We start from the raw sequence: 26,491 nt of genomic DNA, 5'->3' as shown, positions 1-26,491 counted from the left end.
TCCTGATTGGTCCTGTGAATTATTTTTCATTTTGTTACAGTGTGCCGAACCGCAAAACGCTAGCAAAACCGCTCAGTTTAGGTTTTGCTGAGCGTTTTTGCTAGCGTTTCAATACTTTACATTGAAGCGCTAACGCTCCCAAAATGCTGCAGGTCCTGCGGAAGTTGCCCCATCCATTAACATTAGCCCAGCGTTTTGGCAAACTGCTAGCGTATCGCAGTGCTGCCAAGACGCTGCCAAAAGCGCTCCTGTGGGTTCCAGCCCTTAAAGAATGTCCTGTTAACTGCATATAAAACAGTCTGAAGTGGAACTTCAAACTCTACAAAATATAGACAGTATTGTGTTTATATTTCACATTTTTGGTGTGAGCATATTTTCCTTTCCTCCAGTTTAGGAAATTGCATGCAAATGAAACTGGTAGCCATGGGTAACGAGCATAAATACTGTCCACACAGGATGCCTTTGGTTGAGGGTAGGAATTGTAAATGAGATGCAAATAATTCCAAGTTGGTGTAGGATGATGCAAATTTGTATGTAAATATATGCAGCTTTGGAAATGGATCAATCGAAACCCTGAGTAGTGGCATTTGGTTGGTCCATTTCAAGCTGCATACGTTTGCATAATCCTGTGTCAGGATTGTTTGCATCACATTGACCATCGCTAACTATCAGAAAGCATAATACTATGGTTATTGAAGGCCACTACCCTGTCATCTAAGTTCACATGACTAGAAATAGTCACTGTTGGCCAATGAAAGCAACTTTTTGAGAGATAGATGGATACAATTTACTACTCGGTTCTTGATTTCTTCTTTTTGAAAGTGTGTGTGTGTGTGTGTGTGTGTGTGTGTGGGGGGGGGGGGGGTGCACCAAAAGTTCAACAAAAGTTCAACGCACTTCTAATTGAAGGTTGGTCCTTAACTGTGTATTTTCAAATGCATGGTGAGCATGGGGAACAATGTGGCATTTACTTTGGAAAGTTGTTTTGTGAAACTTTCAGAAAGCCCCGTTCTTTCACAAGGCCATGGGTATTCTGTTGGGATTCCTGGGCTAATTAAATAAGTGTTAAACGTTCATGGCATGGTAGATAACCTGTAGTTTTTCTCATAGGATGTCCAAAACATCTTCTGAGAGCTCTCATAAGGAGTATCAGCATCAGAAGGTCATGTCTCCTACGCAGCACAAAAAGCCTGAGAAAGTACCACAGAAAAGGCGCCCAAGTGAGAACAGCAACAGCAGCCAGCCGTCCACAACAAGCAGTAGCAAAGAACCTACCACTGCCAAACAAAGGAAGGTGGAAGAGAAGAACAGCGAACACACAAAGAGCAGCAAGGTATGTGCAGCCATTGAACTGGGAGTTATCCCTAATCTCCCTCGGTCATCTCTGTGCTTTTCTACAGCAGCAAATACCATCTGGTAGGTTTTCGCTGATGCCGACAGAAAGAGAAACGTACTTCTGTGGATGACAGGACAAAAATGCTGCGCTGCTTTGGTTCCCATCTAAATGTTGAAAATGGTTTGGATGGATTGTTCTGTAAAGCTTGGATGGCTGAGTGCGTGATCTGCTGTGCTTAGCAAAACTATTATTTATCCTTCCTGGGCACAGGACCACAGAGTACAGCTCTATCTGTAATGCTGTCAACTCTTCACAGTTCAAACATGTGAAGTGCATTGAGTTCATTCTCACCTCCATTACATTACAACACTCTGCAGTCCTATACCTTGGTTAGGTTTAAGCCAACAGTTCCACGCAACTATGGATAGAAAAGTACTATCCCTCATGTGCGAATAGCCTTTAGGCTGGTTTCACAGTGGGACGTTAAAGTCCCAAGTTACAGCAGCCAGAAAAGCAGCCTAACTCACAGCACTGTAAAATCAATGTGCTGTTCACAGTGCCCACGTTGCGGTGCATTGTAACGCAGCACGTTTAAACAAAGTGCTGCATGCTGTAAGTGATACTGGGCTAAGCCGCGTTAGACTGCTTGCACATGCTCAGTAATGTTGGAGGAGGAGGTCTCCCCTCCTCCGCGGCCAGCCACATGGCTAATTAATATTCACTGCACTGCAGAGACTTGTGGTAGGACTGTAGTGTTGTCCGGATCATGAGCGAATCGTTCATTTGATCCGGATATTTTTTGTGAGTCGAATCATCCGGATCATCCCAATGAAAGATTCGGTTCACAGTGGATGTCTGTCTGGAAGAAACAGGAACATACAGAATGTACAGTGCAGGGATAGTCCTGTCCTGCTAGTCATTTCACCCAGTCTGCTTCCCTAATAAAATGATTCAAATAATTCAGTTCAAAGATCCGGATCTTTTCAATGATCCGATTCAAATGATCAAATCCTTAAAAAGATCCGGACTTCCTTTCACTAACCTGGAGCGGCTGCTTTGAGAGCTGCATAACGCAGCTCAATCTGTCGTCCAACTTCAACACCACCATGCGTTGCATTAGGGGCACGTTATGAGACCATAACGTCCCCTAAAACGCAACGTCTTGGTGTGTAAGCAGCCTTAGAGTGCCAATTATAAATGCTTGACTTTGCCAGTTTCATAATATTCCTATAAGCTAAGCTGCACTGATAGTTTTAAAGTACACCTGTAGTGAGAAGCACATGGTTGCTGCCATATTTATTTTTGTTTAAACTATATCACTTGCCTGGCAGTCCTGATGTTCTTTCTGGCATATGTAGGGTTTGAATCTAATGCCTGAAAACATGGGGCCAATCCAGTCAGGGACTCAGAGCTGAAGAAATTGAAAAGATTTTATACATACCTGGGGCCTGGGACTTGGGGAACCGGGTCCCGTCACTGGCGTCAGTCACGGGCAGCAACGCAGGAGAAGTGCGCCCTCTGTGTATCTCTCCAGCAGCCACTGGAGAGTTACGTAGAGAGCGCACTACTCCTGCGTAGCTGCCCGTGACTGACGCACTTTTCTTACGTTAGACCGGCTCCAACTGACGGAAGTGCAGGGACATGGTTCCCGAAGCTGAGGCAGGGGAGAATGGCGGCGTGGGAGCAATCGGAGCGGATGGGGCTGAAGGAAGCCCCAGGTATGTATAAAATCTTTTTAATTTTTCAGCTCTGGTACACTTTAAAGGGAACCTAAACTGAGAGGGATATGGATGTTTCCTTTTAAACAATACCAGTTGCCTAGCAGTAGTGGTTGAATCACACACCTGAAACAAGAAGCTAATCCAGTCTGACTTCAGTCAGAGCACCTGATCTGCATGCTTGTTGAGGGGCTATGGCTAAAAGTATTAGAGACACAGGATCAGCAGGAGAGCCAGTCAACTGGTATTATTCTAAAAGGAAAAATCCATCTCCTCCTCAGTTTAGGTTCCCTTTAGGCTACTTTCCCACCAAGACGTTGCGTTTTAGGGGACGTTATGGTCACATAACGTGCCCCTAACGCAATGCATGGTGGTGTTGAAGTTGGACATCAGATTGAGCTGCGTCATGCAGCTCTCAAAGCAGCCGCTCCAGGTTAGTGATAGGAAGTCTGGATCTTTTTAAGGATTCGGATCATTTGAATCGGATCATTGAAAAGATCCGGATCTTTGAACCGGATCATTTGAATCATTTTACTAGGGAAGCAGACTGGGTGAAATGACTAGCAGGACAGGACTTTCCCTGCACTGTACATTCTGTATGTTCCTGTTTCTTCCAGACAATCATGCACTGTGAACTGAATCTTTCATTGTGATGATCCGGATTATTCAGACAAAAAAAATCCGGATCAAATGAACGATTAGTTCATGATCCGGACAACACTACAGTCCCACCAGGAGTCACCACAGTGCAGTGAATATTAATTAGCCATGTGGCTGGCCGAAGAGGAGGAGGGGAGACCTCCTCCTCCAACATGAGCATGTGCAAACAGTCTAACGCTGCTTAGCCCAGTATAACATACAGCATGCAGCACTTTGTTTAAACGTGCTGCGTTACTATGTAACACAACGTGGGCACTGTGAACAGCACAATTGATTTTACAGTGCTGTGAGTTAGGCTGCGTTACTGGCTGCTGTAACGTGGGACTTTAACGTCCCACTGTGAAACCAGCCTAAAGTCAGAAACATCAGATCTGTGTACTTGTAAAAGGACAACTGACTTGAGAGGGATATGGAGGCTGCCAAATTTGTTTCCTTTTAAACAATGCACATTGCCCGGCTGTCCTGCCTCCAATGCCAGGTATACACAATGCAATTTTCTGACAGATTTACTGTCAGATCAATTATTTCCAACATGTCCAATCTGATTTCCGATCTATTTTTTTTTTTTTTGAACGATTTTCCATTCACTTCTATGAAAAATAATTTGAAAAATCAAATGCAAATCAGATTGGACATGTTGGAAATAATCAATCTGACAGTAAATCTGTCAGATAATTGTATCATGTGTACCTAGCATAATGCTTTTATCCATAGGCCTTGAACAAGCATGCAGATGTTTGACTTCAGTTTGACTGCATTTACTACATGCTTGTTTCAGGTGTGTGATTGACACCACTAAAGCATGAAAGATCAGCAGGATGCCTGTTTTTAAAAGGGAATAAATATGACTCCACATCAGTTTTCAGGTCAGTTACGGTATCCTTTAAATATACGGTATATAAGTTATGGAGTCAATTTTCTGGTTTACGTTTCAGGTTTCTACAGAACATAATGCAAATCCTTTCCCAGTGCCTTCTTTGCCAAATGGAAATGCCAAGCCAACAAGACCTCAGCTGAAGTTTGAAGAAACGTATGTCTGTTGGATACTTTTATCGCCTCAGTATACTGAGCTTAACATGCCTGTCTGTATTCTTTGCCTGTATCCTAGAGCTGATCTGAGGTACTCATCGTTAAATATGTCTGTTCTCTTTTCTGTAGCATACATTCACCAGAACATTATATGAAGGAGGCCAAGAAACTAAAGCATAAAGCTGATGCCATGGTAAGCTCTAATGTATGCATAGTTCTGGATATGCAGTCCTTACCTTGGCCGTATGTGGGGGGTAGACTAGGATATGGCAAAATATTCATCAGCTTAGCCCAAACCTTCCTGTCAGTTGCCTAAGGGATCCCACTCAGAGATTTGTAGCAGCTGCTAATCTCTAGCTGCAATTGCTGTTAGTTTTAACTAGCATGTGTCTGTACAGTGCTCATTCCCCTCAGTGTCATCTGCAGAATCTAGCTTCGTCCTAACGTGTGACGCGAACAGTGTACGTGTACAGGGCTGGTTCAGCAGGATGTCTTCCAGTGCGTTTTGCAACAAAAAGTACACTGCAATTTTAAGGAATGCGATTTTGCTTCTGCATTCCTTCAAATGGAATCGCTCCAAAAATGCTCCCGGCTAATCGCCGAGCGCTAATTGCAAATGCTGGCGATTAGTGTAGTGGAATCGCTCTCATAGAGTTCCATGGCTGTAGCCCTTTGCCACTAATTTGGCCACGGCTGTCAAGCTGGAGGTGGGCTAAGGTGAAACAGTAAGGGTAGCCACAGCTTTGGCAGAGTAGAGAATTACAGGTCAGCCGATGAGTGACTAAGCCTACAACTCGCTGATCCTTGCAGCAATAATAGAAAGCTTTGCTTTGCAAGCTCTCTGTTTATCACTGGAAGTACTCAAGAGATAAAGCCAAGGAAATGAATTATAGCAGTAAATCAAATCGCAGTATTGTTGCTTTTGTATTATAAATGCAAAAAAACAAAGCAGTAAATGGATGAAAAGAGAGAATGCAGTGATAAATATACATTTCAGGTAGAGAGTTGAACATTTATTTTTTTTCTGAGGTAACTTAAACCATACCTCCCAACTTCTCACTCCATCTCACCAGCTCACTCCATCTTCCAGTGCATGCCTTCAGGAGTAAGATTCCGGTCAATCGCTACCAAAACCTCTAGACACAAGAACAGCTTTTTTCCTCAAGTGGTAGCCATACTTAATGCTGAACCACGCTAGAGCTGCTAGGACTTGATAGTAATCAGCACAGAACTGTAAATGAACAATTCTCACATTGCTTACTGTCACTATACTTGCATAAATGTCCTTGGCTTGCAGGGCCGGCCCTAGACTTCTTGCTGCCTGAGGCAAATTTTGAAAAAATTGCCCCCCGTGAGGGGCCGCCGAGCTGAAGGGGTAGCGGGCAGGACGGGGGTATTGGGCCTAGTGGTGGGGAGGGGGGGTTGGACCCCCCCTCCCTCGCCTGGGTCCCCCGATCTGCGCTCCCCTCCAGCTTTAAATAGTGAGTAAGCAGCCGACAGTAAGAGACACGGGCGGGGGATCACTCACCTCTTCCTCGTTCCAACGTGCGCTCCACTGACGTCACTTCCTGCAACGCCGGCCACTTACAATACAGTGGGCGGCGTTGCAGGAAGTGACGTCAGTGAAACGCACGCTGGAACGAGGAAGAGGTGAGTGATCCCCCGCCCGTGTCTCTTACTGTCGGCTGCTTACTCACTATTTAAAGCTGGAGGGGAGCGCAGATCGGGGGACCCAGGCGAGGAAGGGGGGGTCCAACCCCCCTCCCCACCGCTAGGCCCAATACCCCCCGTCCTGCCCGCTACCCCTCCAGCTTGGCGGCCGGCCCCCCCGCACCCATGGACGGGCGGATGCCGCCCCTAGAAGTTTGCCGCCTGAGGCAAAAGTTTCACACCGCATCATGAGCAGGCTGGCCCTGTTGGCTTGTAATATACACACTGTCCTTGTATTGTTTTTGTTTGTGTTTGTTAAAGAACAAGCGACACCCATGCTAACCTGGAAATAAAAACCACATATATAAGTAGATAAATACTACCTCTACTTACATAATAGATGTATTGTGCTATCCACGTAATGATTTCTGTGAATTTTATAAAGGAAAAGCAGAAAATCCTTTTCTAGGCAGTGGCCATCTTGCCAAGCTAATGCTGACATCATATCCTCCCTGACTCTTGTTTACCCCCCTCCCTTCTCTTGCTCATTGTGTATTCATTAGCTGCTCAATTCCCAGAGTCTTTTTTTTTTTTTTTTTTTTTAATTTACACATCCAATCACTGAGTCACCTCAGCCTTGCTTGTAAACACAAGTGATCAGTTAGGCAGGGAAATAAATGGAAGAGGAGGAATATATTATAAATAAAAAGAACTCCCAGCATTCAAAAGAACTCACAGCATTCAACTTTTTGGCACTGTTTGGCACTAGGGCCAGTGCTCCTATAGTATGTAATAACTCCAAACCATAACAGCAGAAAAAAGTTTTGAATGCAGGATTAGCATCTTTATAACTTAATACACTCAGACCAGTTGCTGTTGAAATTTGATTTTTATGGTGACAATACCGCTTTAAGCAACTGCCAAGACAAATTCCTTGTAAGTGCAAACTTACTTGGCGAAATAAAATTGATTCTGATTGATTCTGATTTTTGAGATAAGAAAGAGGGACACTTAAGCCATGCCCCTGCCACACCCCTGACCACACCCCAGTCACACCCCTAGTCATGCATACCATAAAGATTTCATAGGAAAAATATGTTTTATTATTCAAACCATACTGGTCCTTTCTATCCTGGTTTATTTTCCTTCATATTAACATTTTACAAATGGTAATATACCAATTTAAAGGATGGGAATAAAGTTTAGAGTCAATAAAACACATTTTTCAGTAGAGAAATACATATATTTACATAGAAAGAGGGACAAAGTCCAAAAAGAAGGACAAATGAGGAGGACAGAGGGACAGGGCTCCCAAAGAGGGACTGTCCCTCCGAAAGAGGGTCAGTTGGGAGCTATGCTTAAACTGCTATGATAGCTCAAATCGAGAAGGCGATCAAAGTAGGCTACCCATCAGACTAGGCTACCTTGTGAAGGTAGCTTTATTTATTGCAGTGCTGCTTCCTCCAAGCCATGTTGGTGTAGACAACAGTTGGTTTCTCCTATTTAAAGGGGCACTATGTCTAATTTATTCGTTTTTTGACACTTTAACATAAATATTTGTATATGGAGGAATGTTAATAACCTGTATAATGGAAGATCAGAAGGATTTTCTACACTGCCACTATGCCTTTATAGCTTTAGAGTCACGTCGGCAGATGTACCTTTCCGACGCGGCTCAGGCTAATCCATTTTGCAGTAGGAGGCATCTGTATTTGTAGTTTGTGCTGCCGTTAGATTTCCCCTCTCTGCTCAGCTCAGGTAGGTTTGTTCCAAATTGTAACAGTTACTTAGCTAAATGCGGTTGCTGCGTGGAGCCCAGGACGGCCCCGTACGGCTCTGTAGTTTCTCTCCCCGCTAAGGACCCCTTATCTAAAGCTGGCACAGTGACGGACACCTATTGTCCGTTGCTGTGGTAACCAGCATTCGGCTTTCTAATTGGCAAGAAAGCGGCAGCATCAGCGAGCAGACACAAGCGATATAGCTGTGTCCTGCTTTGTATCTCGTAGGGAGATGCATGTACAAATTGATAACTACCTCCTTCCTCCTTTTTTCTATAAACGAAAAAATATACAATATAAATAAAAAAACGTTCTCCCTACGAGATACAAAGCAGGACACAGCTATATCGCTTGTGTCTGCTCGCTGATGCTGCCGCTTTCTTGCCAATTAGAAAGCCGAATGCTTGTTACCACAGCAACGGACAATAGGTGTCCGTCACTGTGCCAGCTTTAGATAAGGGGTCCTTAGCGGGGAGAGTAAAACTACAGAGCCGTACGGGGCCGTCCTGGGCTCTACGCAGCAACCGCATTTAGCTAAGTAACTGTTACAATTTGGAACAAACCTACCTGAGCTGAGCAGAGAGGGGAAATCTAACGGCAGCACAAACTACAAATACAGATGCCTCCTACTGCAAAATGGATTAGCCTGAGCCGCGTCGGAAAGGTACATCTGCCGACGTGACTGTAAAGCTATAAAGGCATAGTGGCAGTGTAGAAAATCCTTCTGATCTTCCATTATACATGTTATTAACTTTCCTCCATATACAAATATTTATGTTAAAGTGTCAAAAAATCAAGAAATTAGACATAGTGCCCTTTTAAGTACAGTATATACTGTAAAAAGTCCATCTGTCTTATACAGTGCAGTGCCATCTAGCAGTCAGAAGGAGCAAAGCCACAGTGTTCAAGTAAACTACCTAGCTGTTGTCAACACTGGGCCCCAGATACCTGCAGATGAGAACAGGTGAGAGTTGGTAGGAAAGGCCTTTGGCCTTTAGGTGAACAACTAACCGTGTAAACCAGTGGCTGAATATACTTGCCTTATTGTTGGCAATATGTTTAAGGTGACAACCAGTGGAATATTTCAGTAACGTACAAGATTTTAACTGAGGGCTGTGTTAATTTAGGGTGCTGTTATACATGTGCAGTGCAATGATCCCACGGTAGGGAAGCCTGCCGCTGGATCAACGCACCACACAAACCAATACTTCATATGACCCTCTGGCAGAGTGCTCTGACGGTCATATGCAGAGGCCCACCCCTTCAGTAACATACTCCCTTCTGAACAGGTAGTACATCCTGATTCCAGTCAGTCAGCGCATGCGTGCAGCTTCACAAGGCGCTCCGCTGTTTACACTTACTGCTTCATCATAGACTTGCATTACTGTATAATCTGTGCAGTAGGCACAGATCATGCGTTGATGCACGGATTACTTTGCGACTTGAATGCAGCGATTTGACTGCTTCCGGCGCAGTGCAACACATTGCGTGAGTATGAAAGCTTCTATAGACTTTCATTGCCCTTGCGACAGGGGAGCATACCGCATGGCGACGTAACGCGGTATATGTGAAAGGGGCAAATGTACAAAGGAGGATCCGCAGACCACAACAGGTTGAGGTAAAAAAGGCTGATAAGTTTATTCGAAAAAATCCACAGTATGGTATGATGGTTGGGGGTAGAGCGTCATGAACTTTCCTATGTGAAAGGGGCCTTACAGTTATCAAATTATCACTGGAAAAGCTGTTCAGTCTCCAGTTGCTAATATTTTTCTGATTCTGTCTCTAAGCTGTTTTGTTCTGTAGACAGTATGGCATATGTTTCCTGGCAGCCTGCCTGTTCCTGTGTTTACATTCCTGGAAGAATGATTAACCCTCCCCTGTAGGAGCTATCAGCTGTACATGAATAAGCCAGCAACCAGTTTCTTTTCAGGCATGTGCTCCATGCTATAGTGAATTTGTAGAGCAGTGGTTTGCAGTAGGGACAATGTTAGAAGAAAAGGGGGTTTCTACAGAGATCAAAGTGGTGTCCTATGCTAGAATGCTGCATTTTCAGGTCAGCACCATGCATTGCAATGTTACTAGAACCCTAGTGAAGAGTAATATCCATAAACTGGAATCTGGTCTCCAGAGGGGATATATGACCAGGGTCAATCTGTGCTATAGGAAATTGCCAGTGTTTGCAGGAGAAGGGTCTGCTATTAAAGTGTTGCCACAGTTATGCCTGGCTTGCAGACAGTTCACGTAACCACAACGGTGCCAGATATCCAGTCTTGACATGATACTAGAGTGATGATAACAGAATCCTGTCATTTTATAGTGGCTGACGTTGTAATTTAGTGGTAGCTGCTCCACATTGTTGCATAATTACTATATATGATCTAGCATGGAGCTTGCTATAATTAGTATGGTTGCAGTGATTGATGCCAGTGTGATGGTGACTCTAGTGAAGGTACAGCTGGAAGAAGTGAAGTAGTTAAATGAGAGGTCTGCCAAGAATTGGAGACAAAATGAGCAGCTGTGCTTAGGAAAGGCTTCAGAGTAATAAATATACCATGTGATGCAGGCATACTCTCTCTGGGGAAGCCATGAAAGGAGGCTGTGCCTGCATGTGGTACAACCAGGATGAAAGTCAAAAGAATGTCCAAATGTTGCTCTGGACAGAGATTTCCTGCAGTGTCTTCCACTAATTGAATGGATAAATATTATTTAAAGTTCCCTTCTCCCTTGACACACATAAGAAATTCTAGGTTGAATAAAGACATCTTATGCTAAAAACGCAAATAAAGTAGCAAAGTGACAGTCGCATGATCCCGCAGCATCTTCTTCAGCACGGATGTCTTGGTTATCACCAGCAAAGTCTGGGAGCCTAGCAACCCGGGGCCTTGCTCTTTGCTATAAGTCACTGCTGGAAAATGCATTATGTGAGACACAGGCCCATATGCAATTCACTTTTCACCTGAGTTTTCTCTTAGGAGATAATTTTACAATGTCTTTTAAAATAGATTTTTAGCATTCTGTAATTAAAAACTTACCAAAAAGTAGGAGAAAGGATACTATCAAAATTATTCTGAGTATTTTCTTGCTTGTTGGTGGCTTAAAAGACATTTTATTGACAAGTTTAAAGATATCACCCAAGAGAAAACTTAGGAGAAAAAAATGAATTGCATATGGGCCACAGTGTTCATCTCTAAGACTCAGAGGGGGAATAGAGGAGAGCTGGAGGGATCACATCACTATGGCTTGATGACCTAAACTTTCTATTGAGGCTAGTTTGTATTCACCCAGGCTCCCGGGAAAGTAATGCCTTCTCTAAAGGTGCGTACATCAAAGGCCTTCGGCCTTACACAATCCAGCAAAGAGGAGAGATCTTCACTCAAAGGATATGCTGACTCAGAGATTTATTCAATCATACAAAGACATGAAGGGTGCTCTAACATGTTTCACGTCAATCAGTGCTTACTCATGAGTAAGCGTTGTTTGATATAAAATGGGTTGGAAATTCTGCTCCTTTATCCACACACTATTTTGGTATGATTGTACAGTGGCTTGCAAAAGTATTCGGCCCCCTTGAAGTTTTTCACATTTTGTCATATTACTGCCACAAGCCTGAATCAATTTTATTGGTATTCCACATGAAAGACCAACACAAAGTGGTGTACACATGAGAAGTTGAAAGAATATCATACATAATTCCAAACATTTTTTACAAATAAATAACTGCAAAGTGGTGTGTGCATAATTATTCGGCCCCCTTTGATCTGAGTGCAGTCAGTTGCCTATAGACATTGCCTGATGAGTGCTAATGACTAAGTAGAGTGCACCTGTGTGTAATCTAATGTCAGTACAAATACAGCTGCTCTGTGACGGCCTCAGAGGTTGTCTAAGAGAATATTGGGAGCAACAACACCGTGAAGTCCAAAGAACACAAGACAGGTCAGGGGTCAAGTTATTGAGAAATTTAAAGCAGGCTTAGGCTACAAAAAAGATGTCCAAAGCCTTTAACATCCCACGGAGCACTGTTCAAGCGATCATTCAGAAATGGAAGGAGTATGGCACAACTGTAAACCTACCAAGACAAGGCCATCCACCTAAACTCACAGGCCGAACAAGGAGAGCGCTCATCAGAAATGCATTCCAGAGGCTCATGGTGACTCTGGACGAGCTGCAGAGATCTACAGCTCAGGTGGGGGACTCTGTCCATAGGACAACTATTAGTCATGCACTGTACAAAGTTGGCCTTTATGGAAGAGTGGCAAGAAGAAAGCATAAGAAGTCCTGTTTACAGTTTGCCACGAGCCATGTGGGGGACACAGCAACCATGTGGAAGAAGGTGCTCTGGTCAGATGAGACCAAAATTGAACTTTTTGGCCAAAATGCAAAACGCTATGTGTGGCGGAAAACGAACACTGCACATCACTCTGAACACACCATCCCCACTGTCAAATATGGTGGTGGCAGTATCATGCTCTAGGAGTGCTTCTCTTCAGCAGGGACAGGGAAGCTGGTCAGAGTTGATGGGAAGATGGATGGAGCCAAATACAGGGCGATCTTGGAAGAAAACCTCTTGGAGACTGCAAAAGACTGAGACTGGGGCAGAGGTTCACCTTCCAGCAGGACAATGACACTAAACATAAAGCCAGGGCAACAATGGAATGGTTTAAAACAAAAAATATCTATGTGTTAGAATGGCCCAGTCAAAGTCCAGATCTAAATCCAATCGAGAATCTGTGGCAAGATCTGGAAACTGCTGTTCACAAACGCTGTCCATCTAATCTGACTGAGCTGGAGCTGTTTTGCAAAGAAGAATGGCAAGGATTTCAGTCTCTAGATGTGCAAAGCTGGTAGAGACATACCCTAAAATACTGGCAGCTGTAATTGCAGCAAAAGGTGGTTCTACAAAGTATTGACTCAGGGGGCCGAATAATTACGCACACCCCACTTTGCAGTTATTTATTTGTAAAAAATGTTTGGAATGATGTATGATTTTCGATCCACTTCTCACATGTACACCACTTTGTATTGGTCTTTCACGTGGAATTCCAATAAAATTGATTCATGTTTGTGGCAGTAATGTGACAAAATGTGGAAAACTTCAAGGGGGCCGAATACTTTTGCAACCCATTGTATTTATTGAACCTAATACCTTCAACATTCTTAAAGGATTGGGGCCCTAAGTTGCTCTTTCGAAAAATTATATTGTAGAATTTTTTAACAGCTGCATTTCATTACCCACACATCCCTGGGTTTGCCAGTACAGGATTAGTAGTGTGATTTGACCAATAAGCCATAACATGCCATTATTTGTTCTGATATATTAGAAGAAATCCTATAAAATAACTGATATAAAATGGATTATTCTTATGTGGCAGACAATCTTTCATGGTTCTGTAAAGTAGTTTCCTTCCCTATGTTATAGGTAGAACATCCACATATGTTACTATGCCCTTTAGTAATGAGTGATTTCCAGTTGTCAGCTGAATATCTTATCACATCCCTGAAATGTATTTTTGTGTTTGTATTTCAGTCGGACAAGATTGGCAAGTCATTCAATTACTTGGATGCTGCAATGTTTTTCATTGAGTGTGGTATAGCAATGGAAGCGGACGCTCACGCACCAAAGCCTGCCTACACCATGTTTGCTGAAACAGTGGATCTCATCAAGTAAGAAAGAACTTGATAAAGATGAAACATGCAGCTCTGCAGAACACCACACACAGGAAAATGAAAACCTAAACTGAATGTAATGTGGGCAGTTTAACTTACCTGGGTCTTCTTTCATGCTACTGTAGTACTCCTGGTGCCTCGCCATTGTTGCGCTCGGTTCCTCTCAGCCCCTCTGAAAGCTGGCCGACTGGGCCAGTTACGGGCTGCTGTATATGCGCAGCCCCGGCCGGGTGTCTCCATGATCCCGCTCCTGTTCCCGGGAACATTTGGTGCATGTGCAGTAGCAATTTTTCTGAACTGTGCAAGCCCAGAATGCTCCTGGCCATGGGCGTGATTGAGGAGGTGCACGGCCTGGGTCAGTTGCTGAAAGGCACAGAGAGGAACTACAGCAAGGGACCAGGAGGATACAGGGGGCTGTAAGAAGCCGCAGGTAAGTTAAACTGGCCGTCATTGCATTAATTTTAGGTTCCCTTTTACTCTAGTGCTTTAGTGCATGCAGACATAGGCCTCAATTCACTAAGCTTCTCTCCTGTCTTTAATAACGTTTCTATAGTTATCACCATGGTGATAAGGCATGTAGTATTCAGGAAACATTTTACCTCAGGCAAACCTAAAGTTAACTCTTCTGTCTTTAAATTAACTCTTCAATCCTTAAAGTAACTCCAGAGTTAAAGACAGGTTGTTAATTAACTACGTGTGAAAATAACTACAGAGGAGGTAACTTAACTACAGGGGAGGTAACTTAACTACAGAGGAGGTAACTTAACTACAGAGGAGGTAACTTAACTACAGAGGAGGTAACTTAACTACAGAGGAGGTAACTTAACTACAGAGGAGGTAACTTAACTACAGAGGAGGTAACTTAAGGAATGGAGAGATAAGATAACTCTCTCACTGTGTGGAGGTAAGTTTTCTCTTGCCTTATTATCTCCAGCATGATCTTAGTGAATTGAGGCCATAGTGTTCCTTCATTATAATGCCTCCCACTATATTCCCTTATAATACATGTCATTATAGTTCCTCATTATAATAACTCATTGTAGTAATAATAATAATAATCCGAACATTTGTATAGCGCTTTTCTCTTGTCTGACTCAAAGCGCTCAAGAACTGCAGCCACTGGGACGCACTCAAGAGGCCACCCTGCAGTGTTAGGGAGTCTTGCCTTGAACTCCTTACTGAATAGGTACTTGACCTAGCCAGGATTCGAACCCTGGTCTCCCATGTCAAAGGCAGAGCCCTTAACCAATACACTATCCATCATTGTAGTGTTTTCCATTATAGTACTCCTCCATTACAATGCCCCCAGTTATAATGTCCCTCTTTTATAGCATTCTGCTATGGTGCCCTCCATTACAATGCCCCCAGTTATAATGCCTCTCTTTTATAGCATTCTGCTATGGTGCCCTCCATTACAATGCCCCCAGTTGTAATGTCCCTACATTGTAGCATTCTGTTATGGTATCCTTCATTACAATGTCCCCAGTTGTGGTGTCCTCTCATGATGTTCTCAGTTATAGTACCTCTTCATTGCAATGCCTCCAGCTGTAGCATCCCTCCATTACAGCACCCTGTTATATATTATATTATATATATATATATATATATATATATATATATATATATATATATATATATATATATACTTTAGTATAGCGACTCTTTTTAATGCACTCATTTATAGTGCCATTTCATTACAGTGTATTACAGTGTACTCCATTCTAATGCCCTCCAGTTATAGTTGCCTGTTAATTGTTGTGCAGCCACAGCCCACCTTGAAGCTTGCTCAAAAGTATAAAGTTAACTGTTCCCACCTCCCATTGCCACCTATTCCTTTCAAGTCCTGAGCTGGGTGTTATTTATAATCCTGTGTTGTCCAAAATAAAGGGGGGCAGAAGACTCCGCTTTACTCAGCGGTGGTGCAGGACCCCCAATCAGCCACTTAACCCAGGGAACAGCAATATGTAGAGAGTCCACAGCATGCCAAGAGCATAACATAAAGTCCAAAATGCTTCATCAGACCCTCCAACAGACAACCTCTCCTTCTAGATGTTCTGATAAAACATTTTGGATTGTATTTTGTGCTCTTGTCATGCTTTGGACTCCTGTTTTGTACACATTAGGTTTCTGTGTTCACGTTAACATTCTTTTTCATGTGATTTGTGCCTGACAGGTTTATAATGAAATTGAAGAGCTTCTCTGATAGTTCAGCACCTGTGCATGAAAAGGCATTTGCAGTTTTGTGGTAAGTCTCTAACACGCTCTGATGCTTCTTTAAGTTTATAGTTCACTTCCTTTGCTGCAAACGAATTCAGAATATATTTGTGTAATGTTCCATTTTCCCCCACCTTAGCATGCGTTGCCAGTCCGTTCTCTACATGGCGATGTTTCGCTACAAAAAAGACACCGCATTAAAGTATTCCCGTACTCTTGGGGACCACTTCAAGGTAATATATGCATAGTATATGTAAAGGTCATAAGACCTTAACAAGCTCTAATATAAAAGTACTTAAACATGACATACTTTGTTGCTTAAAACCTTGTGACATCATTGGCCACCCCTCGATTGATCCCCATTATCAAGATGGATTATACTCAGTTGACCATTGTTGTATTGGGACAGCTCATGTTCATCTCCTCGCCCCTCCCCTGCCTCCATGCCCTGGTCCTGCACATGTATGCGTGATGATGTTCTTGCACATAGCATGTAAGGGAGCAGCCTGGCATTAGTTTTTTTTTTTTTTTTAAAGTTGACAGATCTAACAGATTTTGGAGCAGTTCATCTCCTCATGGGGTATTCTCAGTATTTCCTTTATTTTTTACAAAGCAATACCTAGAAGAGGATCTATACAAAAATGCCTGCCAGCCTCCCTACTCACTTGCACACTGACAGTTGGCTTGAGCAAATGCCATTCAGCAAATGCTTCTGTATATAAAAAAAAATACTAGAGAATCCCTGTAAGGAGATGGTCTGGTCAAAAACCTGTCAGATTTTAACTTGCTACTGTAAGCAACACCAACATAGGGAAAATACATTTCTGGTGCATTTTACTGTGGGATAATTGTACATTTATATGTACTTTACAACTTCCATGATTATTGTTGCAATTTGTCTGAAGCTTGGAGGTCAGCCAATCAAGTGTACTTCCTGCTGATTTTGACTGGCTCAGTTCCAAGTTGCATCCAGTTTTGATTTAACTTGCATGCAGCCTAGAATTCTTAGGACCTTCTTAGGCCCAATTTACACTTATTCAGTTGCTCTCAGTTATAACTGGAAGGACAATTGATTTTCGAAGTAATGCCCATGTTTTCCTATGGCACAGTTCACACTATACGCGTTTTAACGGAAATCATTTTCACAATGCACTGCTATGGAGAAGAAGAAAAAGCGCGTACCAACTGATTAAGTGTAAAGGGGGCCTTAGGTTCTTATTGACCATTGCCTTATTGACCTAAAAGAAATGATATCAAATCTTTAAAGTCAAGAAACCCACTGTAAACATACCTAATGTTTCATTTTTTTTTCAACAGAGTTCATCCAGAGCTGCTCAGGCACCTTCTCCTTGTGTTGCTAGGTAAGCAGCATTATTATATATTGCCAATAGGCATTTTGTTTGGCGCCACTTTTTTAAACTTAAAATCTGATTAGTAGATTTTCTTGCCTGCTGCTATAGACCAGTCCATACAGATGTGGCACTTGGCTGGCTTCCTGATGATAAAGTGGGGTTTGAATCACACTAGGGCTGTTCTAATCTACACTACACGCAATTTTGCTGCATTTTTCATTAGCATACATATCACAAACTGCAAGGACATAAGCAAAATAATCACGTTTACAGGAACCCTGTATACTAGTGCAATGCAATTTCAATATGATTTTGTCTGATCACAAAAGTCCTGCCTGCTGCATTTTTTTCTGCGTTTCTCCTTGTATTCCTAGCATCCAGTGAAAATTGCAAAATGCAATTGCAGGAAAATAGTACTACGGTACTTTTGCTGTTATACATTTTGTGATGTGCAGTATACAAGAATCATTTTATAGCCGATGCAGTAGATAGTGTCTTTCACCCTTATTTTTTCAATGTCTCCCTCCATCGCAATTTTTTAGTGTGTGTACACACATCCAATTTTGATTGACCAATGATTGGACAATTTTACCACTGCCAATGTAATATGAGGGACCTTAGATTTTTTTTTAATACAATGAACAGATTGTGTAGTGCTGGGAATACACCACAAGTTTTTTTGGCAGATAAATAAATGGTTCGATAGATAATTTTCAACAGGTCCGATCTGATTTTGATTGTTTTTCTGATCAATTTTCTCATAGAAGTGAGTGGAAATTGATCAGAAAAACAATTGGAAAATCTATCAAAGTAAATTTGCCAAAAAAAAACTCATTGTGTATTCCCAGCATAAGAGAAGTGGTTAAATTGGCCAGTCAACGTTGGATGTGTATACAAGACTTTACTCTTCTTTTCCCCTCCCCTTGGTGAGGTTGTCATTCCATTCTTTATCCCTGGTTATTTATTTATATATTTTTAAGTATTTATATATCGCCGACATATTATGCAGCGCTGTACAGAGTATATTGTCTTGTCACTAACTGTCCCTCAGAGGGGCTCACAATCGATTACTACCATACACATATGTCTATGTATTTATTGAGTAGTGTATGTATCATAGTCTATGGACAATTTAGGGGGGAAGCCAATTAACTTATCTGTATGTTTTTGGGATGTGGGAGGAAATCTGAGTGTCTGGAGGAAACCCACACAGACACGGGGAGAACATACAAACTCCTTGCACATTTTTACCTAGCTGGGACTCGAATCGGGGATCCAGCGCTGCAAGGCAAGAGCGCTAACCACTACGCCACCGTGCTGCCCAAACCGTCCTGGTTTATATAGAGTTTACACTACAGGAATTATTTACAGTTCCCTTATAGAACCACAATGGTTTCCTTGTTTCCACCTGGTGCAAGTCTTCTTCTTTGCTGATTCCTCACAGAAAATATTTCTATTTTCTTCTACAACAATTTGTTTATCCACAGCTGTTGTATGTTTGTGTTTGAAAAGGAGCTTAAAAAGGCCAAAATGGACTGGTGATTCTATTGGCTCAGTTCCATGCTGCCTACAATTTGCATGGAAGACGGGATTGTTTTCTTCTCTCTAGCAATGAATAAGCTTAGTTTGGGACCCTCACACTAGATTGGTTAAACTAGGGCGAGAAGATTAAAGAGGAGCTGTTAGGTATAGGGTTTCAGAAAAAACAACAACACATATATCAGTAGCTAAATATTGGCTGTACTTGCATTACATATGCATTTCACTGTACACGTTTGGATTTCACAGAATTTTTATATAGTATTTGCAGAGATTGATGCTCCTGACCGCTCATGGCAGGTTCCATGTTTGTCTGTCTTGTATGAAGCCAATTGTGATGTCATATCCTCCCTTACCGTGCTTCCTGATGATTTGACTCACAAAAAAGATCTGGATCAAAGATCCGAATCATTCATGATCCGGACAACATTACTGTGCAGTGAATATTAATTAGCCATGTGGCTAGGAACAATAGCAGACTCATGCAGTATAACGGAACATGTGCCCTGTGAACAGCACATTGAATTTTCAGTGCTGTGAGTTGGGCTGCGTTACAAGCTGCTGTAACATGAGCCTGTAACTTCTCACTGTGAAAGCAGCCTTAGGGCGGCATAGGGAAATGAAGGGGAGGACCAAGGGAGTGCACTGGGGAGAAGAAGCAGCCCCAGTATGCTTTGCAGTATCTGTTATGCGGCCTGCCAGCCTCCTTAGGAACTTGGGAATAAGGAGCCTTGCTGTTCAGCAAACATCAATTTAAGAGAGATTTTTAACTTCAGTATTGCATTTTTGGCTTCCTTCTAAACTGTTTTACACAGGAGAATAGAGGTTTAGATTAGCTTTTGCAGCCTGACCGTTACTCTTTAAGTGTTCTTGTTTCATCTTTTAGTGACTGTACAGTATTTAAGTGCAGCAGGCTGTTGTTTTGTTATTATCTGAGCTGTGAAATGTGTTTTTCTGGTAGGAGTACTGGTATACCATCTCCTCTGTCCCCGACACCTTCTCCTGCCAGCTCTATAGGTTCTCAGCCAGGGTCCAACAACAACAGCAGCCAGAGCAACTCTGTGACCATCCCCCAGATGATCCATCACATAGCATCGTCTTATGTCAACATCACCACCTACATCATCTATGCCTATGACATATGGGAACAAGCTGATGTGCTAGCAAAGAAAAACAAAGGTAAGACATTCTATAGATGTTCTGTGAATGGGTATAAATATAACAAAATATACAGGCATGTTTCCATACACGTGTGACTCTGTTTACCACTAATTTATTCTTACAAATGATTGTTTCTGATGATCAGTTTTTGCCTAAAAAGCAAGTTTGAGTACATAAAGTATGGGAGTCTTCAGAGGCTGAAGCAGAAATTTGCAGTACAGTAGTTAGTTGGTTTTGGAAGCTGACCATTAATTTATTTACCAAGCTTCCAAAAGTAGCACCTACAAAGCCCCAGTTTAGCCCCTGCAATTTCCATTTGACATTGAAAACAAATTTGAGTTTTAGTCGATTGTTCTGATAATTACAAGTGTTTGTTGATCAAGCATACCAATGTGAGTTTCACTAGCAGTGCAGCTAAGCCATATGATGATTGTGCAGAGAGCAGGCATACAGATGGCACACATTCCCACACAAACCTATTATCACTGATCTCGTGATATGTGATCGTAACCCAGGGGGATGGTGGAAGGGTTGCAGTGGGATGAGGGAAGAGTCTCTTTCATGTCCCTTCTTCCACCACCTGTAGGCGCTGCAACGCTGACAACACCCTCTGGGTTACAATCACATGTCATATCATGTGATCAGAACTCAGACGAGGATGCCGGGAGTGCAGCACTGCGGATGGAGGAGAATCTGATCCGGCAGCTCGGAACAGGCGAATGTAGGGCTGGTTAAAGGACCACTATGACTGAAAATTGTAAAATGTATGTGTATGCTATATAGAAAAAGGTGCATATGTTCCCTAGTAAAATGCACCATAAACTACCTTTTTCCTATGTTACTGTCACAGTTTAGTTTGGACGCCTGCAATAGTCCGAGCCCGAATTAGCAAAAAAAAACAGAGTATTCAGCTGCCAGCAATGGCCGGAGACAGAATTACGTGTCCTGAAAGTTTTTTAGGTAGTCTGTAGGGAAATACTTATTGAAATGGGCAGGAATTTAACTAGAGCAGGGTGAGCCATCTTTCAGCTTCACCCTGCGCCCAAAGTTAGCCACTGCATTTTTTATTTGAATGTACACTTTATATAGATCCTTTATTTAGACTGCTTTAGTAAAGATTAAAGGAAATACTGAAAATCCCCTGTGAGGAGATGTACTTAATGCTGGGGATACACGGTACATTTCTGTACCGTGTATCAACCAGCTGATCCGCCAAGCTGATAATATTCAGCTGGCCCAATCAAGCCGCTCGACCTGCGCCCGCTCGATTCCCGCCGCCGGTCCTTATCAGCAGCTCGATTCCCTGCCATTGTCCGCCGGCGGGAATCGAGCGGGCGCGGGTCGAGCGGCTTGATCGGGCCAGGGACGAGCGGGAATCGATCCAGGCGGACGAGCGGGGACGCGGCGGGGGTCGATCCCATGTATGCCTAGCATAATGTCCTGATTTTTGAACCTTAGAATATCCTGCAGCCGCTCTCTTAGGAATGGGGATAATTACTATACAAATAAAAAAGAGAGAGTGGCGCTGGCTAGGTTCAAAACAAGCAAATTTATTTTGTAGTCAAGTAAAATTTATAAAAGTTTGCTATTGGGAATCATTCTCCTTGTGTGCAAGGTATGTGTGAAATATATGACTACAATATAGATTGATTTTTGTGCAATAATTTGAGAAGTTTTCATTTGAATATCAAACTTTTATAAATTTTACTTGACTACAAAATAAATTTGCTTGTTTTGAACCTAGCCAGCGCCACTCTCTCCTTTTTATTTGTATTATAAGGCTGTATGTCTTGCATTCACTGGTAATCCTAACGAACCTCGAGCAGATATGGATCCAAACTTCCACCACTTCCTCACTCCGTTATATGGTATGGTATCCAGGAAGGCCAATATAAAAACACAACAAAAAACGGCAACTCTAAGTGTAAACCATTTGTTGTACAAACAAACGGTATAGACCGTAAAAAACAAGATAAAAATAAAGACTTACATACAGGGCTCAGGAACTGGGAACCCCTAATAAAATTTACATGTGTAAGCTGGTTCACAACTAATAAGACATTAAAGGTGCCCCTGTCTTCTTTCCGACCGGTTTCGCAATCTAGCGTCATCAGGATTACCACTGAATGTGAGACATACAACCTTATAATGTGGGTTGTTGGCAGCTGGTAAGCCCCTCTTACTCTTTTCTGGTGATGGTTGGCCACAAAACTATGTGAGGTTGGAATATCACCGTGGTGAAGTTTTATTGACTGTATTTTGTTCCTCTTTGATCTGCGCTGACTTCTTAATACTAATTTTATGGACTTTGGACGTTGTTCATTCTCGGCAGCGATCATGTGTTCTATTTCCTTGGCGCTAAACTGTGCTAACAGAGGAGAAAGTACCATAATTTATGGTGCATTTTACTCTGGGAGAAATGTACAAATGTACTTCTTCTTCATGTGTTTTTTAAATTTAGAATTTTTTTGCAATAGTATTCCTTACATACAGTATATTAAAGAGAATCTGTATTGTTAAAATCGCACAAAAGTAAACATACCAGTGCGTTAGGGGACATCTCCTATTACCCTCTGTCACAATTTCGCCGCTCCTCGCCGCATTAAAAGTAGTCAAAAACAGTTTTAAAAAGTTTGTTTGTAAACAAACAAAATGGCCACCAAAACAGGAAGTAGGTTGATGTACAGTATGTCCACACATAGAAAATACATCCATACACAATCAGGCTGTATACAGCCTTCCTTTTGAATCTCAAGAGATCATTTGTGTGTTTCTTTCCCCCTCCATCTCACTGAAGAGTTACAAGCTGATTGTTTCTTCTTGCAGACAGCTCTGCCCGGTTGTCTGTAATTCTGCAGTATGTGACTCATCAGTATGTGAACAGAGGATTTATCCAGCTTGTAAAAGATAAGAGAGCAGAGAAAAGCTGGCTAATGTAAATAACACACACACACAGGGGAGTGTGCATAGAGGGGGCATGCATAGCAGATCACACTGAAGAGTTGGCAGCCTTCCAGACACAGGATGACAAGTCCGACAGGGGAAAGATAAGCTGATTTATTACAGAGATGGTGATAGTATAAAGTGCTGCAGTAAGCCAGAGCACATTATAATAGGTTTAGGAACCTGTAGGATGGTAGAAAACACAATGACATTTTTGTTACAGAGTCCCTTTAATGTATGTATATGGACATGTTGAATTTGTTGTTAGTTTAACAGCTTCAAAGAACTTGTATTTATTTGATCTACTCTATTCATTTCTAATCTACATGTAATCTTACAGGAAGCAGTAAATGCTGCCTTAACTGGTGACACCCAGCTTGTATTACTCAATCTAAATATTTGAAACAAGCTTAAAATTACAATGATGCGCCAGGAATTTGTATAGTGTAAATTATTTCAGCAGCAAATCAGAGGGTAGAGATTCCCCACACCACACAAATACAAATGCAGTAACAAGATTTGCTATACTGAATAAAAATTCTTTTTTTGAATAGCGCATTCCAGAATGTCTTGTTATTATATACATATTTACTGTCTCACAATAGATGGGATCAAAGCCTATATATGTATTTTGTGATGTCATGTTCTCACGTGACCTTGTCTCTGTTTCAGATTTCTTTGCAGATCTCAGCTCTGTGGTCTGCCCCTTGGCTCTAACCAGCACTATGACGGAACTGGTACACTACACTAGACAGGGTTTACATTGGCTGAGACTGGAATTGAATGTGACTTAAACTGTGCTCAAGGCGCTCACCCTCTGATCTCTTTTGCACTTTGTACGCCTAGAGTTTGCAATTGGGCCCATGAATTCTAAAAACAAGAAGAAACAAAATGGCTCCTGGTATCTGGTATGACTGGAAGCCTGCTGAGCCCTGCCTTGTATGCGCAGGTCTGAAGATGAAGACGTCACAATTAGATGATGCCTTTTAAAAGCGCAAAGCGTCATTGGAAAGGTCCGTCACACCAGTGGTCTTAAAACATTTCTTATCCAAACCAGCATGGGAGAGAGGTGTCCTCTAGCGGAGCTTCAGGCTCACAATACCGCATTGCGAACAATGTCCACAGCAGGCCTTGTCAGACTCACAACTGGAATTAAGCTAGGGCTTACCTGACAGGATGACTCCTTCCTGCCCTCAATAATTAATTTAGCAACGTTATATCCCTGTAGTCACATCAGTTTGTATACATTATATTGCAATAACTGGGAATAACATATGACAGGACACGGTTTCTTTCTAAATGCAGAGCTCTGTGCCTTAATAATCACTTTCAAGTATCCTGTAAGCCCTGTCATATGTTATTCTCTAACAGCACAGTCTGTCCAATGACATGGCCAAGTTTTATCACATGACCTGGAGCAAGGTAATGTTGCCCTCTTTGCTTGTTGCATCAAGATACACGGTGCATTCTGCCTTGATAGCAAAAGGGTGATAGGACTGAGTTTTAGGGGTACAGCTGAGCACTGTGCTCAGTAATGGCTGGTACCGTAAGTCTACACAGTCACTGCCATGCTTCCAGACCAGGGTTAGACCTCTGGCTTCTCTTCACTTACTAAAGTGTCTCTCAGGGCTTTGCTAGTTTGGAGCACTCCATCATTCAATACTACAACCTTTCAATGTTTACCACTCTTTTTTTTATCCTGCTCAATATGACATCCCATAAAAGCATCCTTTTCCCCAGCGAGCCAATCACCCCACCAGCAGCTAATTTTTTGTTAAATAAAGGAACACAAACATTCCCAGCTAAAGCACGAACATTGGGGTTTAGATCTTCCTGCATGCACATAACGCATCTCCCAGAAGACTGTTCTTTGAGCAAATAGCACTTACTACAAAGAAATTCAAGGCAGTCTTTCCACTGACTGAACTGGGTTCCAAAAACAACCTTAGGTCAACCTTTTCAAACTGGTGATTCTTATTGGTCTAGCAAAGTGTCATATACTGTAGACCACACACTAAATATATAGTATTTGTAGTACATGTATAGAAGATGATATTCATAGCTTTTTTTCAGATTTTTTAGTTTGAGGGCTTATTCACATGGGACGGTGCGTTGTAATGCAACGTTAGTCACAACGCAGCATTACAACGCAATGCAAAAAAAAAGGTGGTTACGCACATTAATGCTGCGTTAGGCCCGGTTCACATTAGCGGTGGCTATCCGGAATAGCCGTGCCGGAGCCGCACCGCATGCTGGCCGGACGAAACGGACGCACGGCATAGCAATGTAAGTCTATGCCACGGTTCACATGCGTCCGTTTCGTCCGGACCGGAGCCGGACCGGATCCGGACTCCGGTGTCCGTTCCAACATGCGCTATTTTTGGGTCCGGCTCCTCCGGCAGCCGTATCCGGGGCGGAGCCGGACTGCACCATCCGGCCAATGGAAACCAATGAGAACCGGAGAGCGCACAACACACTGGCAAAAAATCCGGATGTTCTACCCCACTTCCTATGAGGATTGTTGCGGCGATATTGGATCGGGGACACATGGGCAAGCATTTTGGAGTGGAGCAGCACGAGCTGGAGATGTTGGCAGCATGTTGGAGGTGGAGGTGAGTGCTAAACAGCAGAGGGCCTGATTCCACAGGTCCCCCTTCTGCTGACCTCCCAGACCCCAACATTTTTTTTTTTTTTACGATACTTTTGCCAAACGGATCCGGATCGCATCCGGATGAACACCTGATGCAACCTGACCGGATCCGGATCGGATCCGGATCAGAACCGTACGGTTCCGATCCGGATCCGGTCCGGATCCGGTCAGGCCATCCGGTCCGTTTGGCTGACAACCGCAAGTGTGAACGGGGCCTTACTGTTGCATACAGTAGGTACTGTAAAGCATACAGGCAATTAGAAATATGCTTTCCTGTACCTGGTAACATGTGCGTTTAGAGGTAACACACTGCAGCAATTCGTTACCATAACGCTACACGTTACAATGCGACTCTAAAGTCCCACTGCAAACGACGCATAGGGTTATTATTGCAGTGCGGTAAGATGCGTTATAAAGCTTTATAACGCAGCTCCTCAACGTCCCACTGTGAATGTAGCCTCAGGTTTTACTGGACTTATTTCCAGATAAACCTATCATGGTTTCAGAACAATTGTTTGCAATGGCCATGCCTATACTGCTCTTTACATACAGCGCATGTAAAAGGATTTTTTTGTAGATATGATCTTGCTTTGCAAATACAGCATGTCAAGTCAGATTGATGAAAGGGTGTTCTTTTCACACTCCTGATAGGTCCTTCCTGCTAATACACAAAACATGCCACACAATATGAACTAATATGATTAGCCATATTTATGACACAGAGAAATCCATGAACAGGACTTTTCAGACCCCTTTTCCACACGAGAAAATCAGGAAACTTGGGTGGCTGTGCAATT

At 42.6% G+C, this 26,491-nt stretch overlaps 1 protein-coding gene across 4 annotated transcripts in view; it reads left to right on the top strand.

The window, feature by feature from the left end:
• AFF1 (ALF transcription elongation factor 1) overlaps positions 1 to 25,803 on the top strand; it is a 205,870-nt gene extending 180,067 nt beyond the window's left edge. For all 4 annotated transcript variants that reach the window (XM_068233478.1, XM_068233477.1, XM_068233479.1 and 1 more), the window contains 9 exons: positions 1,111 to 1,333; positions 4,650 to 4,744; positions 4,873 to 4,936; positions 13,696 to 13,832; positions 16,009 to 16,080; positions 16,189 to 16,282; positions 17,367 to 17,410; positions 19,902 to 20,119; positions 23,717 to 25,803. In XM_068233478.1, the coding sequence (XP_068089579.1) occupies positions 1,111 to 1,333; positions 4,650 to 4,744; positions 4,873 to 4,936; positions 13,696 to 13,832; positions 16,009 to 16,080; positions 16,189 to 16,282; positions 17,367 to 17,410; positions 19,902 to 20,119; positions 23,717 to 23,838 (1,069 nt within the window). In that variant the 3' untranslated portion in view covers positions 23,839 to 25,803. The remainder of the gene's footprint in view (positions 1 to 1,110; positions 1,334 to 4,649; positions 4,745 to 4,872; positions 4,937 to 13,695; positions 13,833 to 16,008; positions 16,081 to 16,188; positions 16,283 to 17,366; positions 17,411 to 19,901; positions 20,120 to 23,716) is intronic.
• The last annotated feature ends 688 nt before the right edge of the window (positions 25,804 to 26,491 follow it).

This window comes from Hyperolius riggenbachi, chromosome 1 (assembly GCF_040937935.1).
Source record: "Hyperolius riggenbachi isolate aHypRig1 chromosome 1, aHypRig1.pri, whole genome shotgun sequence".
Classification (NCBI taxonomy): Eukaryota; Metazoa; Chordata; class Amphibia; order Anura; family Hyperoliidae; genus Hyperolius; species Hyperolius riggenbachi.
Note: the sequence above shows the minus strand (reverse complement) of the source record. Positions and strands in the feature narration are given on the sequence as shown.